Raw genomic sequence first — 13,106 nt, forward strand, 5'->3', positions numbered from 1 at the left:
CAACTGTGGACGTCGGGCCCTCATACCACACTCATGGAGTCCGTTTCTGACCGTTTGAGCAGACACATGCACATTTGTGGCCTGCTGGAGGTAATTTTGCAGGGCTCTGGCAGTGTTCCTCCTGCTCCTCCTTGCACAAAGGCGGAGGTAGCGGTCCTGCTGCTGGGTTGTTGCCCTCCTCCACGTCTCCTGATGTACTGGCCTGTCTCCTGGTAGCGCCTCCATGCTCTGGACACTACGCTGACAGACACAGCAAATGTTCTTGCCACAGCTCGCATTGATGTCCCATCCTGGATGAGCTGCACTACCTGAGCCACTTGTGTGGGTTGTAGACTCCGTCTCATGCTACCACTAGAGTGAAAGCACCGCCAGCATTCAAAAGTGACCAAAACATCAGCCAGGAAGCATAGGAACTGAGAAGTGGTCTGTGGTCACCACCTGCAGAACCACTCCTTTATTGGGGGTGTCTTGCTAATTGCCTATAATTTCCACCTGTTGTCTATTCCATTTGCACAACAGCATGTGAAATTTATTGTCAATCAGTGTTGCTTCCTAAGTGGACAGTTTGATTTCACAGAAGTGTGATTGACTTGGAGTTACATTGTGTTGTTTAAGTGTTCCCTTTATTTTTTTGAGCAGTGTATAATGCATCCTACCCACATTACACAAGGTTCTCCTTTAGATAGTCACAAGTATGCATTTATTTTCTCGATAAACCTGTATATTTGGAAATGTTAATGTGGATAATGAAATACTGTAAGTGTGTTTTGAAGATGGTAAAGTGAAATTGTGGAAAGAGGCTTACAAAACCATCCTAGGAAAATATTGTGTCAAATTGAGGAGCAGTTTGGTCCCTTTATTCAATGCTGATCATATTAACAAACAAAGAAAAGCAACTACATGTTTGTTGAAGATGTGACATAAGAGACAAGACTTAAGTTTTTATTAAAATAAAATTTCACAATATTATTGTACAAACTTATATGTAAGGAAAATCAATATCTGAAACTTGTAAAAAAATAGGTACTGTTGCTATTGGTACTTAAGAATGCATTTGGGAAAACTTACATCCACTACGAAAACATTTAAACCAATGGACTCAATGTTGTTTTTAAAAATCGAAGGTCTCTCCATACGGCCTCATTAGGGGTACGTTTGTAGTTCAATACATTGATTGGTAGGTATTCCTGCTTTTAAATGATCTAGATCTGCCCTTAACCATCACTCATGTAAACAACGCGAGACTCACTTTGGTCAAGAAATTCTCAAAAATCCCTTATAGTGTAATGACAGCATGTCTTTTCATGTGCGTACAATGGTGAAGTGTAATTTTCCGTTGCATTTATAGTGTATGAAATACACACGCCAATTAGTTCCATTGCCCAGTAAAGTGATTGCAGAGACAGTGCAGCATGTCAGGATAGTGTGCCCTGTGCAGTAAGATAAATCAATTGAAGTAGCAGCAGTTCAAATAGTAAACGATTTGAGGCACAAAGTATGACAATGCAATGCTACTTCCATTGTTGTGTATTAAAGATGCAACACACATCAGCAGTGTCAATAAGGAAATACAGTTCTATAAATCTTTCCTGATTTTGCATGCAAACAACTACCATAAAAATGGCATTTCAGTTTTTTTCCTTTTGACCAATCAGCTCTGGAAAAGATCTTATGTGATTGGAAAAAATATAAAATTGGGCAGATATCTCTTTCTGTTCGTCAAGTCCCTGCACCGTCACACAGCCGACTCAATGAAGACCACCACTCCATTGGCCATTTTTGGACCATGGCTGTTGCCGTTGTTCATATACGCCTGAATGAAAATATTGTGAATTGGTAAAGAAATCAAGTTAGGTTGAGAGAATGTGTGTGCTGGGTTGGGATGCAGTGTCAGTGCTCACCTGTTTGGCTGATTCCAGCAGGGAAGCTGCCTCAGCCTTGCCCGTCTGCTGGACTATCCTGTAGAGGGCACTCTCCTGGTTCTGAAGCAGGACGTACGGCTCGTCAAACTCCTGGATCATACCAGCGCCTAGCACCTGAAGGCAGGGTCAAAGGTCAGTAAGTAATTCATAAGGTAATTCAACCTGGCTAAACTGGTCAAGTGAAATTATATGGGGTTCCCAAACGTTCACTCAGGCCCCCCTTCCAGCATTGTGGAACACCCTGTCTTTCTATGGTCAAGGGCACTGTTCATAAACTGTTCACACCCCTCTTATTTACTGTATTTCCTTCATTTTGCCATGGGAATCAATAGGCTAAAAAACTTTAGCTGACATGGCCTAGATGATCTGGACATTTATGGCAAGTTATAAATAGCTCTAAGGTCTGCAATGTCTGTCACTGCTGATGCACTACCCAATTTTGAAATGGCACCTTGTGCATTCTACTATTTCAACTTCCAGGATTAAGTTTAAATTCAGACCGTTCCTTAACAATTTTTTGGGGTGGGGGGACCCCCTCGGGCGCTCCCCATAGTTTGGGGACCACTGATCTAGCACTGGCTGAATTACTCAGCACCTTCAGAGAAGGGTAAACTCATTTCACTAAACAAACATAGGATAAGATCTCAGATCAACCTGAAATGAAAGTGAATAAAAGTACATCTCTCAACCTGCTCAGTCTCTTTTTTTAATCTCATAAATACATGACTAATGAGGTGTGTGCGTGTGACAGATATACATTTATTTGATGGGAAGAGCTCTCACCAGAATGCGGTCGCTGTCTATGATGGTGTTGAGGCGGTGGGCGATGGTGAGAACGGTGCACTCCCTGAACTTGTCTCGTATCGTCATCTGGATCAGCTCGTCTGTTCTACGGACACAGACAGACAAACAGTTCAGGAAAGACACAACCAGGATAACGAAACACAATCACGCTTTCATTGACTACTTGATGCCTCCCACTCAAAGCACATCATCTGCCTAAAGGACAGACTGTGTGTGTGTGTGTGTGTGTGTGTGTGTGTGAGAGAGGCAGCTCTGTACCTGGGGTCCACGTTGGCTGTGGCCTCGTCTATGATGAGGATGCGGTTCTTCCTCAGGATGGCCCTGGCAAGACAGACCAGCTGCCTCTGACCCACACTGAAGTTGGAGCCCGACTCGGCCAGAACCGTCTCCATCTTATTGGGCAGATCCTCCACTACAGACTTCAGCTGGACCTGGAGAGGAAACAGTTACTGGAGTAAGAGCCTGATCAATGCCACCAAAAACACACATTAACATGTATGTCAATTCGTGAGAGTATGTCTCGTTACTGTATCAATAGGAGTCTGAGGAGCAGTACCTCTTGGAGAGCGTTCCACAGGTCCTCGTCTGTGTGCTGGCTGAAAGGGTCCAGGTTCTTCCTCATGGTGCCGGTGAAAAGCACTGGGTCCTGCAGAACAGAGGGGCCACAAACAGAAAAATGTAATAAGCTCTAACAGAGTCATATCTGAACTAGGAGCCTTTTCTTTACTACATTCAGAAGGACTAAGGGACAGAGCAGCCACAGAAGACCCACCAACAGTAGCTACATTTACATTACATTTAAGTCATTTAGCAGACGCTCTTATCCAGAGCGACTTACAAATTGGGCTACCTGAGGTATGATGGACATCTTCTGGCGCAGGTCATGGAGGCCGATCTCGGAGGTCAGAACTCCGTCAATGTAGATCCTGCCCTCTGGCTCTGCCAGGCGGAAGAGCGCCGATACCAGGGAGCTTTTCCCCGCACCCGTCCTGCCCACGATGCCAACCTTCTCTTTGGGCCTGAACATGGCCTTCATGTCCTTCAGGACCACAGGTCCGTCTGAGCTGTAGGAGAAGCTGACTCGGTCAAAGGTAATGAGGCCTTTGCTCGGCCACTCAGGAGGAGGACGCTTCTGGGTTTCCCAGGGTGCTTCACTCTCCAGCTCTGTGTACTCCACCACCCTCTCCACTGATGTCATCTGAGGACGGTAAATAAATAACCATATCAAACAAACGTGGTTCTAATCTCATTTACCAGCCTACTCTTTGAGGCTGGGAACATGGTTAACCTTGGTCTAATGCTAGTATGGCTTCTCAGCACTAAATTATAAAACTTTAAAGAACTTAAATTCCACACGCTACATTCTTAAGTGAGCTGTTTCAGCTGAACATTCCTGAATGACAGGATGCAACTAAAACCATTCTGATTCTAATGAATCTTATTTCTACAGGTCACTGGCGCAGATCTCTGGGTTTGATTATTTTTCCTGTGGAAATTCATTCCCAGGTAAAATCTTTCAGATACTGTAAAAGGTCCTGGACCTGGGGAGCTGGGGAAGGGACAATACCAGAGTTAGCACTTTGACGTGATCTTACCATGTTCTCCATCTCCGCACTCTGACGAATGGTCCATTGGAAGTTCCCAAGAAGGGTGACTGCGTAGGACAACACCAAACCCACAGCTCCCGCCTCCAGCCCTGATTTGAACATTTACTCAATTCATTGGCTTCACAGCATGTCAACAACCAGACGCCATGGATTACAGGCAACATCCACATTGATCTAAAGGCTAGAACTGTCCCTTTCAAGGAGCCGGACACTAATCCGTACGCTTATAAGAAATCCCGCAACAACCTCAGCCGGGCCGTCAATACAGCACTAAGATCGAATCCTCTGGCACTGGTCGGATGTGGCAGGGCTGGCAAACGATCACTGATTACAAAGGGAAACCCAGCTGCGAGCTGCCCAGTGATGCAAGCCTACCAGACGATCTAAATGCCTTCAAGGCAAGCAACACTGAATCATGCATAAGAGCACCAGCTGTTCCGGAGTAAGAACTTTAAACAGGTTAATATTCACAAGGCCGCAGGGCCAGACGGATTACCAGGATGTGTACTCCGAGCATGCGCTGACCAGCTGGCAATTGTCTTCACTGATATTTTCAAACTTTCCCTGATCTAGTCTGTAATGCCTATATTTCAAGCAGACCACCATAATCCCTGTGCCCAAGAACACCAAGGTAGCCTGTCTAAATTACTATGGCCCGTAGCACTCGTATCTGTCGCCTTAAATGCTTTAAAAGGCTGCTCATGGCTCACATCAACACCATCATCCCAGACACCCTGGACCCAACTAATTTGCATACCACTCCAACAGATCCACAGATGACGCAATCTCTATTGCACTCCACACTGCCCTTTCCCACCTGGACAAGAGGAACACTTATGTGAGAATGCTGTTCATTGACTACAGCTCAGGGCTCAACATCATCATCACCCTCCAAGCTCATCAATAAGCTAAGGACCCTGGGACTGAACACCTCCCTCTGTAACTGGAACCTGGACTATTTGACAGGCCACCCCAGGTGGTGAGGGTATGCAACAACACACTAACCCTCAACACAGGGGCCCCTCAGGGGTGCGTGATTAGTCCCCTCCTGTACTCCATTCAATCATGACTGTGGCCGCACACAACTCCAGCACCATCATTAAGTTGACAACACGATGGTGGTAAGCCTGATCACCGACAATGATGAGACAGCCTATTGGGAAGAGGTCAGAGGCCTGGCAGTGTGGTGCCAGAACAACAACCTCTCTCTCAACATCAGCAAGACAAAGGACCTGATCATAGACTACAGGAAACGGAAGGCTGAGCACGCCCCCATCGACAAGGCTGTACTGGAGCGGGTCGAGAGCTTGAAGTTCCCTCTGTGTCCACATCATTAAGGATCTATCATGGTCCACACACACCAACACAGTCGTGAAAAGGGCATGACAACGCCTAGTCTCCCTCAAGAGGCTAAAAAGATTTAGCATGGGTCCTCTGATGTGCAAAAGGTTCTACAACAGTACCATTGAGAGCATCTTCACTGACTGCATCACCACTTGGTATGGCAGCTGCTTGGCATCCGACTGCAAGGCGCTACAGAGGGTAGTGCGGAAGGCCCAGTGCCGAGCTCCCTTCCACCCAGAACCTCTATGCCAGGCAGTGTCAGAGGAAGGGCCTAAAAAATTGTCAGACTCCAGCCACCCATGTCAAAGACTTCCCCTTATTGCAAGGCAAACACTACCGATCCACCAAGTCTGGAACCAACAGGCGCCTGAACAGTTTCCACCCAAAGCCATAAGAGTGCTAAGTAGTTATGGATCCCTTCGCACGCTAATCCCTTTAGCGGGATTGATTTGACAACATCCAGTGAAATTGCAGAGTGCCAAATTCAAAACCAGAAATACTCATAAGAATTCATAGAACATACAAGTGTTATATAGCTTAACCAGTTGGATATAGGGGGCGCTATTTTAATTTTTGGATGAAAAACGTTCCCGTTTTAAACAAAATATTTTGTCACGAAAAGATGCTCGACTATGCATATAATTGACAGCTTTGGATAGAAAACTCTGACGTTTCCAAAACTGCAAAGATAGTCTGAGTGCCACAGAACCGATGTTACAGAAAAAACCCAGATAAAGATCCAATCAGGAAGTGCCGCATTTTTTTAAAACCGCCTCATGGCAATGACTCCTTATATGGCTGTGGAGGAGCTAGTAGTCAGCATATGTTTTCCCCAAGGTGTCTGCAACATTGTGACGTATTTGTAGGCATATCATTGGAAGATTGACCATAACTACATTTACCAGCTTGGTGTCCTCCGTTGCAATTATTGCGTAATCTCCAGCTGCAGTACTTTTCAGTTTGCTACGGAGGAGAAACCCAACTGCCACGAATGATTTATCATCGAATAGATATGTGAAAAACACCTTGAGGATGATTCTAAACAACGTTTGCCATGTTTCTGTTGATATTATGGAGTTAATTTGGAAAAAAGTTTGGCGTTGTAGTGAATGAATTTGTTTTTCTTTTCTTAGCCAAAAGTGATGAACAAAACGGAGCGATTTCTCCTACACAAATAATCTTTTTGGAAAAAAAAGTCTCCTCATTGAAAACATCCAAAGTTCTTCAAAGGTAAATGATTTTATTTGAATGCTTTTCTTGCTTTTGTGAAAATGTTGCCTGCTGAATGCTAGGCTTAATGCTATGCTAGGCTATCAATACTCTTACACAAATGCTTGTGTAGCTTTGGTTGAAAAGCATATTTTGAAAATCTGTGATGACAGTGTTGTTAACAAAAGGCTAAGCTTTTGTTTGAATATAATTATTTCATTTGCGATTTTCATGAATAGGAAACATTGCGTTATGGTAATGCGCTTGAGGCTATGATTACGCTCCCGGATACGGGATTGCTCATTGCTAGAGGTTAACTTCTTGTTAATTGAGCCGCAGTGTGAGATTTCAAAAAGGCTTTACGGTGAAAGCAGACCATGCAATTATCTGAGGACAGAGCCCGCATACCAACGCATGAAAATCATTTTTCAACCAGGCAGGTGCTACATAAAACTCAGATTTAACGATATAATTCATGCCTTACTTTTGAAGATCTTCTTCTGTTGGCACTCCAAAATGTCCCAGAAACATCACAAATCGTTATTTTGTGCGATAAATTCCTTCTTTATATCCCCAAAATGTAAATTTATTTGGCGCGTTTGATTCAGAAATACACCGGTTCCAACTCGCCCAACATGCCTATGAAGTATCTAATAAGTTACCTGTAAACTTAGTCCAAACATTTCAAGCAACTTTCCTAATCCAACCTTCGGTATCCTAAAACGTAAATAATCGATACAATTTAACTTTTTATGGCTGCAGGGGCAGTATTGAGTAGCTTGGATGAAAGGTGACCATATCAAAACAGCCTGCTCCTCAGTCATAGTTGCTAATAGTTGCATATTATTGTTAGTATTGGATAGAAAACACTCTGCATGATGTCTGTGAGTATAACAGAACTCATATTGGCAGGCAAAAGTCAGAAATCTGAGCTTGTATGTATTCACCAGAGTCCCCAATGAAATCCCCTTGAGATATGAATGATGTTGCACTGCCTAGGGGTTCCACTAGATGTCAACCTTCAATAGAAATTATAATGAGGCTTCTATGTTGTTGTGGGAATGAGAGAATGAGTGTATCAGATGTCCATCAAGCAGCCATTTTGTGATCACACTTTTTCCTCATGGTAGTCACTTGCGTTCCATGGCTCACGAATACTCTGGTTGGAACTTTATTGAAGCTATATGTTAACATCCTAATGATTTGATTCTGTACTTAGTTTGAAATGTTTCTTCAACCGGTAATATCACTGAAGTTTTTGCCTGATATTAACACTGACCAGAAATAGCGTTTGGAAATGTATACAAAACGCGCCAACAAAAGAAGGCATTTGGACATAAATAAGACATTTTCGAACAAAACAAAGACTTATTGTGGACCTGGGATTCCTGGAGTGCTTTCTGATGTAGATCATCAAAGGGAATATTTATCATGTCATTTCTTGTTTATGTTGACGCCATCTTTGTGGCTGTGGTGTTTTTACTTTTGAGGGCAGTCTCAGATTATTGCATGCGTTTCCTTTTCCCGTAAGTTTTTTTAAATTTTTTTATCTGACACAGCGGTTGCATTAAGGAGAGGTATCTATAATTCCATGTGTATAACTATATTATCATCTACATTTATGATGAGTATTTCTGTTGAATGATGTGGCTATGCAAAATCACTTGATGTTTTTTGAACTAGTGAATCTAACACTCCAATATAAACTCAGATTTTTTGTTATATTAATATGAACTTTATCAAACAAAACATGCATGTATTGTGTAACATGAAGTCCTATGAGTGTCATCGGCTGAAGATAATTCAAGGTTAGTGATTAATTTTATCTTTATTTCTGTTTTTTGTGAATGCTATATTTTGCTGGAAAATGGCTGTGCTTATTGTGGTTTGGTGGAGACCTAACAATCGTTTGTAGTGCTTTCGCTGAAAAGCCTATTTGAAATCGGACACTTTGGTGGGATTAACAACAAGAATAGCTTTAAAATGATATACAGTGGGGCAAAAAAGTATTTAGTCAGCCACCAATTGTGCAAGTTCTCCCACTTAAAAAGATGAGGCCTGTAATTTTCATCGTAGGTACACTTCAACTATGACCGACAAAATGAGGGGAAAAAAATCCAGAAAATCACATTGTAGGATTTTTAATGAATTTATTTGCAAATTATGGTGGAAAATAAGTATTTGGTCACCTAGAAACAAGCAAGATGTCTGGCTCTCACAGACCTGTAACTTCTTTAAGAGGCTCCTCTGTCCTCCACTCGTTACCTGTATTAATGGCACCTGTTTGAACTTATCAGTATAAAAGACACCTGTCCATAACCTCAAACAGTCACACTCCAAACTCCACTATGGCCAAGACCAAAGAGCTGTCAAAGGACACCAGAAACAAAATTGTAGACCTGCACCAGGCTGGGAAGACTGAATCTGCAATAGGTAAGCAGCTTGGTTTGAAGAAATCAACTGTGGGAGCAATTATTAGGAAATGGAAGACATAAAAGACCACTGATAATCTCCCTCGATCTGGGGCTCCACGCAAGATATGGAATGGAGGAGGTGGTGAGATGGTGTTGGGGTGCTTTGCTGGTGACACTGATTTATTTAGAATTAAAAAAGGCACACTTTACCAGCATGGCTACCACAGCATTCTGCAGCGATCTGCCATCCCATCTGGTTAGGGCTTAGTGGGACTATCATTTTGTTTTTCAACAAGACAGTGACCCAACACACCTCCAGGCTGTATAAGGGCTATTTGACCACGAAGGAGAGTGGTGGAGTGCTGCATCAGATGAACTGGCCTCCACAATCCCCCGATCACAACCAAATTGAGATGGTTTGGATAAGTCGGGACGCAGAGTGAAGGAAAAGCAGCCAACAAGTGTTCAGCATATGTGGGAACTCCTTCAAGAAAAGCATTCCAGGTGAAGCCGGTTGAGAGAATGCCAAGCGTGTGCAAAGCGGTCATCAAGACAAAGGGTGGCTATTTGAAGAATCGCAAATATAAAATATTTTGATTTGTTTAACACTTTTTTGGTTACTACATGATTCCATATGTTATTTCAGAGATTTGAAGTCTTCACTATTATTCTACAAAGTAGATAATAGTAAAAAATAAAGAAAAACCCATGAATGAGTAGGTGTTCTAAATCTTTTGACAGCGTATCTTGGATAACTGTTTGGCACCAAGTGTAATACAAGTTGTTGCTAGGGAACAGGCAATGAGCCAAAGACTTTGATCAGAAAGATTATCCAACCTCATTCAATTTATTTTATGTCATATGCAACCAACTTTGATTTCTACCAGCTTGTGTAAATGAAGTCATAATAATTTATCCTCTTACCATCTCTGAGGAAGAGGCAGCCGAAGGCAGTGACAGTGACAAAGGCTGCGCAGATTCCATCCAGTCGGAGAGCGAACCATCGAGAGGTGACCAGGAACAGGAACCAAGATTCTGAGTGCAGATCCTGATGAGCGTCAAAGGTGTTCTGGAATCTCTCCTCGGCTCCGAAGGCTCGGATCGTCCACAGACCTTGGAGGGACGAGGACAGGTGGGAGAAGACAGGACTCCGAGCTGCAGAACACAGGAAATACATCAACTCACACACGCCTGCAGACACAAAAGGAAATCGTACACATTAATAGAGAACATGTACAATTATCATTTGTCCCTTGCCTCCCCTGTCCCAGTCAGTCCTGTCACTCACTGGTGGACTCCAGGCGTTTGATGTCCCGTGATGTCTGCAGGAAGTGGCGTCTCAGGAACAGGAATATGATGAGAAGAGGAACCACCGGGATGAGGATCCAGGGCATAACGGAGGCTGCCACCACCACTACGCCGATATTCTGCAGGATCGACTGTGGCAAGATCGAATACGCCCAGGAGACATGAAGAGAAGAAAATATTTATGTAATATAGATAATGGATTGGGAAATCTATATCCTCCTGACAAAATACATAGATGTTCCCCGCTAAGGCTATACACTCACTTACCTGACTGAAGTCAACAAAGGTATTAGGTAACATGGAATCCAGCTGGCTGATGTCCTTGGAGAACCTGTTGAGAATTCTTCCTGTGACAGAACAGGAGAAAGTAATCCACTGTGCAAAAACGGGTTAAATCAACATTGTTTAGCCTCCCGGGTGGCGCAGTGGTTAAGGGCGCTGTACTGCAGCGCCAGCTGTGTCACCAGAGACTCTGGGTTTGCGCCCAGGCTCTGTCGTAACCGGCCGCGACTGGGAGGTCCGTGGAGTGACGTACAATTGGCATAGCGTCGTTCGGGTTAGGGAGGGTTTGGCCGGAAGGGATATCCTAGTCTCATTGCGCACCAGCGACTCCTGTGGCGGGCCGGGCGCAGTGCACGCTAACCCCAGGTTGCCAGATGCACGGTGTTACCTCCAACACATTGGTGCGGCTGGCTTCCGGGTTGGATGCGCGCTGTGTTAAGAAGCAGTGCGGCTTGGTTGGGTTATGTATCGGAGGACGCATGACTTTCAACCTTCGTCTCTCCCGAGCCCGTACTGGAGTTGTAGCGATGAGACAAGATATTAGCTACTAAAACAATTGGATACCACGAAATTGGGGAGAAAAAGGGGGTTAAAAAATAAAATTGTTTGCCACGTCAATTCAATGTGATGACATTTACTCAACGTGGAAAACTGATTGGATTTGAAAAAAGTCATCACCTGCTAAGAACGCTATTTTTGGATGACTATTCCCTATTGGAATTTGGCCTCTATACACTAAGGCCAGAGGTCACCGTAAATCAGGTCTGGCATCTTGACCCCTGAGGCATTAAAATCGACCATGGGTGTCCTAAGCAATTAAGTTTCAAATGTATTATCTATTCAACCCCAAGGTCTCAGCCTTGATTTAATGCTTTGGCACGAGACACGGAAGGGTGAAACAGCGAACAGGTAAGGCACAAGTATGTAGTTCCGACCCTCTCCTCTGGAGGGGGAGAGATTTGCTGCGAACCTCTTAGAGGAACATTTGTCTATTAAACCTTTTAAATATAGAAGTTGTTTGCCTTATATTTCACATCTAGCATTTCTCCACAACTTGACCAGTTTTCAATTCCTAACAAATTTAAGGGAATTTAGTCATTTTTTCTTCACCCAACTTTTAACCTAAATACAATGACTGATTTTTTTTCTTCCTTCGTTGAATTGACGTTGAATTGACAACTCAACCAAATGTAAATCAAAACTAGATGTTGAAATGACATCTGTTCTCTCACCCAACCAGTTTGAAACCATTTTGGAGGTCAGGACTAAATTACAAGAAATTGTATTGTCCTCAACAAGAAAAAGACAACACAAACAGATTATATTTCATGCGAGGGGTTTCTCACCAATTGGGTTGATGTCAAAGAAGCGTACAGGTGTCCGGAGGATAGAGTTGAACATGCGGTTGTGTAGAGACTGAGCAGCTTTCACCAGCACATTGAACATCACCAGACTCCTGGCAAAGCCAAAGATGACCGAGGCCAGAGTCAAACCTGAACACAGAAGGTGACTTGTCAGTCGTTACCCGATTTCCTCAAGCTTCCTTCCCAGGTAAGGGGACAACCTCATACTTACTTAGAAAATATTCAGTACATTTAGGAATTCTCTTCTGTATACCTGCATAAATGCCCACATAGAAACCGAGGTCCAACTCTTGAGTGATGTTGAGGCCATTTTGGACAATCACAGTGCCGTTAATATTGAGTTTCTCCTGCTCTGCTGCCCTGTCAATCAAACAGTCAGCGTTGTCATTTGAATATTCACATTGCTATGGTCCAACTGAACTGTGAAACAAATAATGAACTACTGTAACAATAATGCTTCTCACCAATAGGCCAGCCACCAGTCCTGAAGAACGTACGCTACCTGTGGGTGACAAATTATATTATAGTTGGTTGGATCATTGCAATGTCATTGGTTCCAATGCCTTGATCTGTTCAGAGTTTGATTTTGCACGCATCTATCAGAAGTCAAAATGCTGGTATTTACTGTAGATGCTAGGAGGTAGAATAGTGACATATGGCTATCCACTGCCTGACATTTTAGATGTGTTAATACCTCCGCGATGAGACTGAGGAGGACTGTGCCCAGCATAACCAGGATGCTGGCTCCTGCGTTTAAGTACTTGAAGTAGAGGCTGGTGCCGATGTTGCCTTCCGATCGGCTCTCCTCTGCTACTGTCTGGACAGGGAGGAGACATGGACATAATACCCTGT

The 13,106-nt window shown here is 43.6% G+C and overlaps 1 protein-coding gene across 2 annotated transcripts in view; it reads right to left on the reverse strand.

The window, feature by feature from the left end:
• Nucleotides 1–926: 926 nt before the first annotated feature.
• Nucleotides 927–13,106, reverse strand: part of LOC135542627 (ATP-binding cassette sub-family C member 4-like) — a 41,691-nt gene continuing 29,511 nt past the window's right edge. For both annotated transcript variants that reach the window (XM_064969736.1, XM_064969735.1), the window contains exons 16-29: nt 12,949–13,071; nt 12,719–12,756; nt 12,508–12,614; nt 12,237–12,383; nt 10,876–10,955; nt 10,589–10,739; nt 10,225–10,455; nt 4,322–4,422; nt 3,577–3,924; nt 3,283–3,372; nt 2,985–3,157; nt 2,706–2,811; nt 1,902–2,036; nt 927–1,813 (exon numbers count right to left, since the gene is read on the reverse strand). In XM_064969736.1, coding sequence (XP_064825808.1) covers nt 1,736–1,813; nt 1,902–2,036; nt 2,706–2,811; nt 2,985–3,157; nt 3,283–3,372; nt 3,577–3,924; nt 4,322–4,422; nt 10,225–10,455; nt 10,589–10,739; nt 10,876–10,955; nt 12,237–12,383; nt 12,508–12,614; nt 12,719–12,756; nt 12,949–13,071 — 1,908 coding nt within the window. In that variant the 3' untranslated portion in view covers nt 927–1,735. The remainder of the gene's footprint in view (nt 1,814–1,901; nt 2,037–2,705; nt 2,812–2,984; nt 3,158–3,282; nt 3,373–3,576; nt 3,925–4,321; nt 4,423–10,224; nt 10,456–10,588; nt 10,740–10,875; nt 10,956–12,236; nt 12,384–12,507; nt 12,615–12,718; nt 12,757–12,948; nt 13,072–13,106) is intronic.

This window comes from Oncorhynchus masou, chromosome 6, assembly GCF_036934945.1.
Source record: "Oncorhynchus masou masou isolate Uvic2021 chromosome 6, UVic_Omas_1.1, whole genome shotgun sequence".
NCBI classification, from domain to species: domain Eukaryota; kingdom Metazoa; phylum Chordata; class Actinopteri; order Salmoniformes; family Salmonidae; genus Oncorhynchus; species Oncorhynchus masou.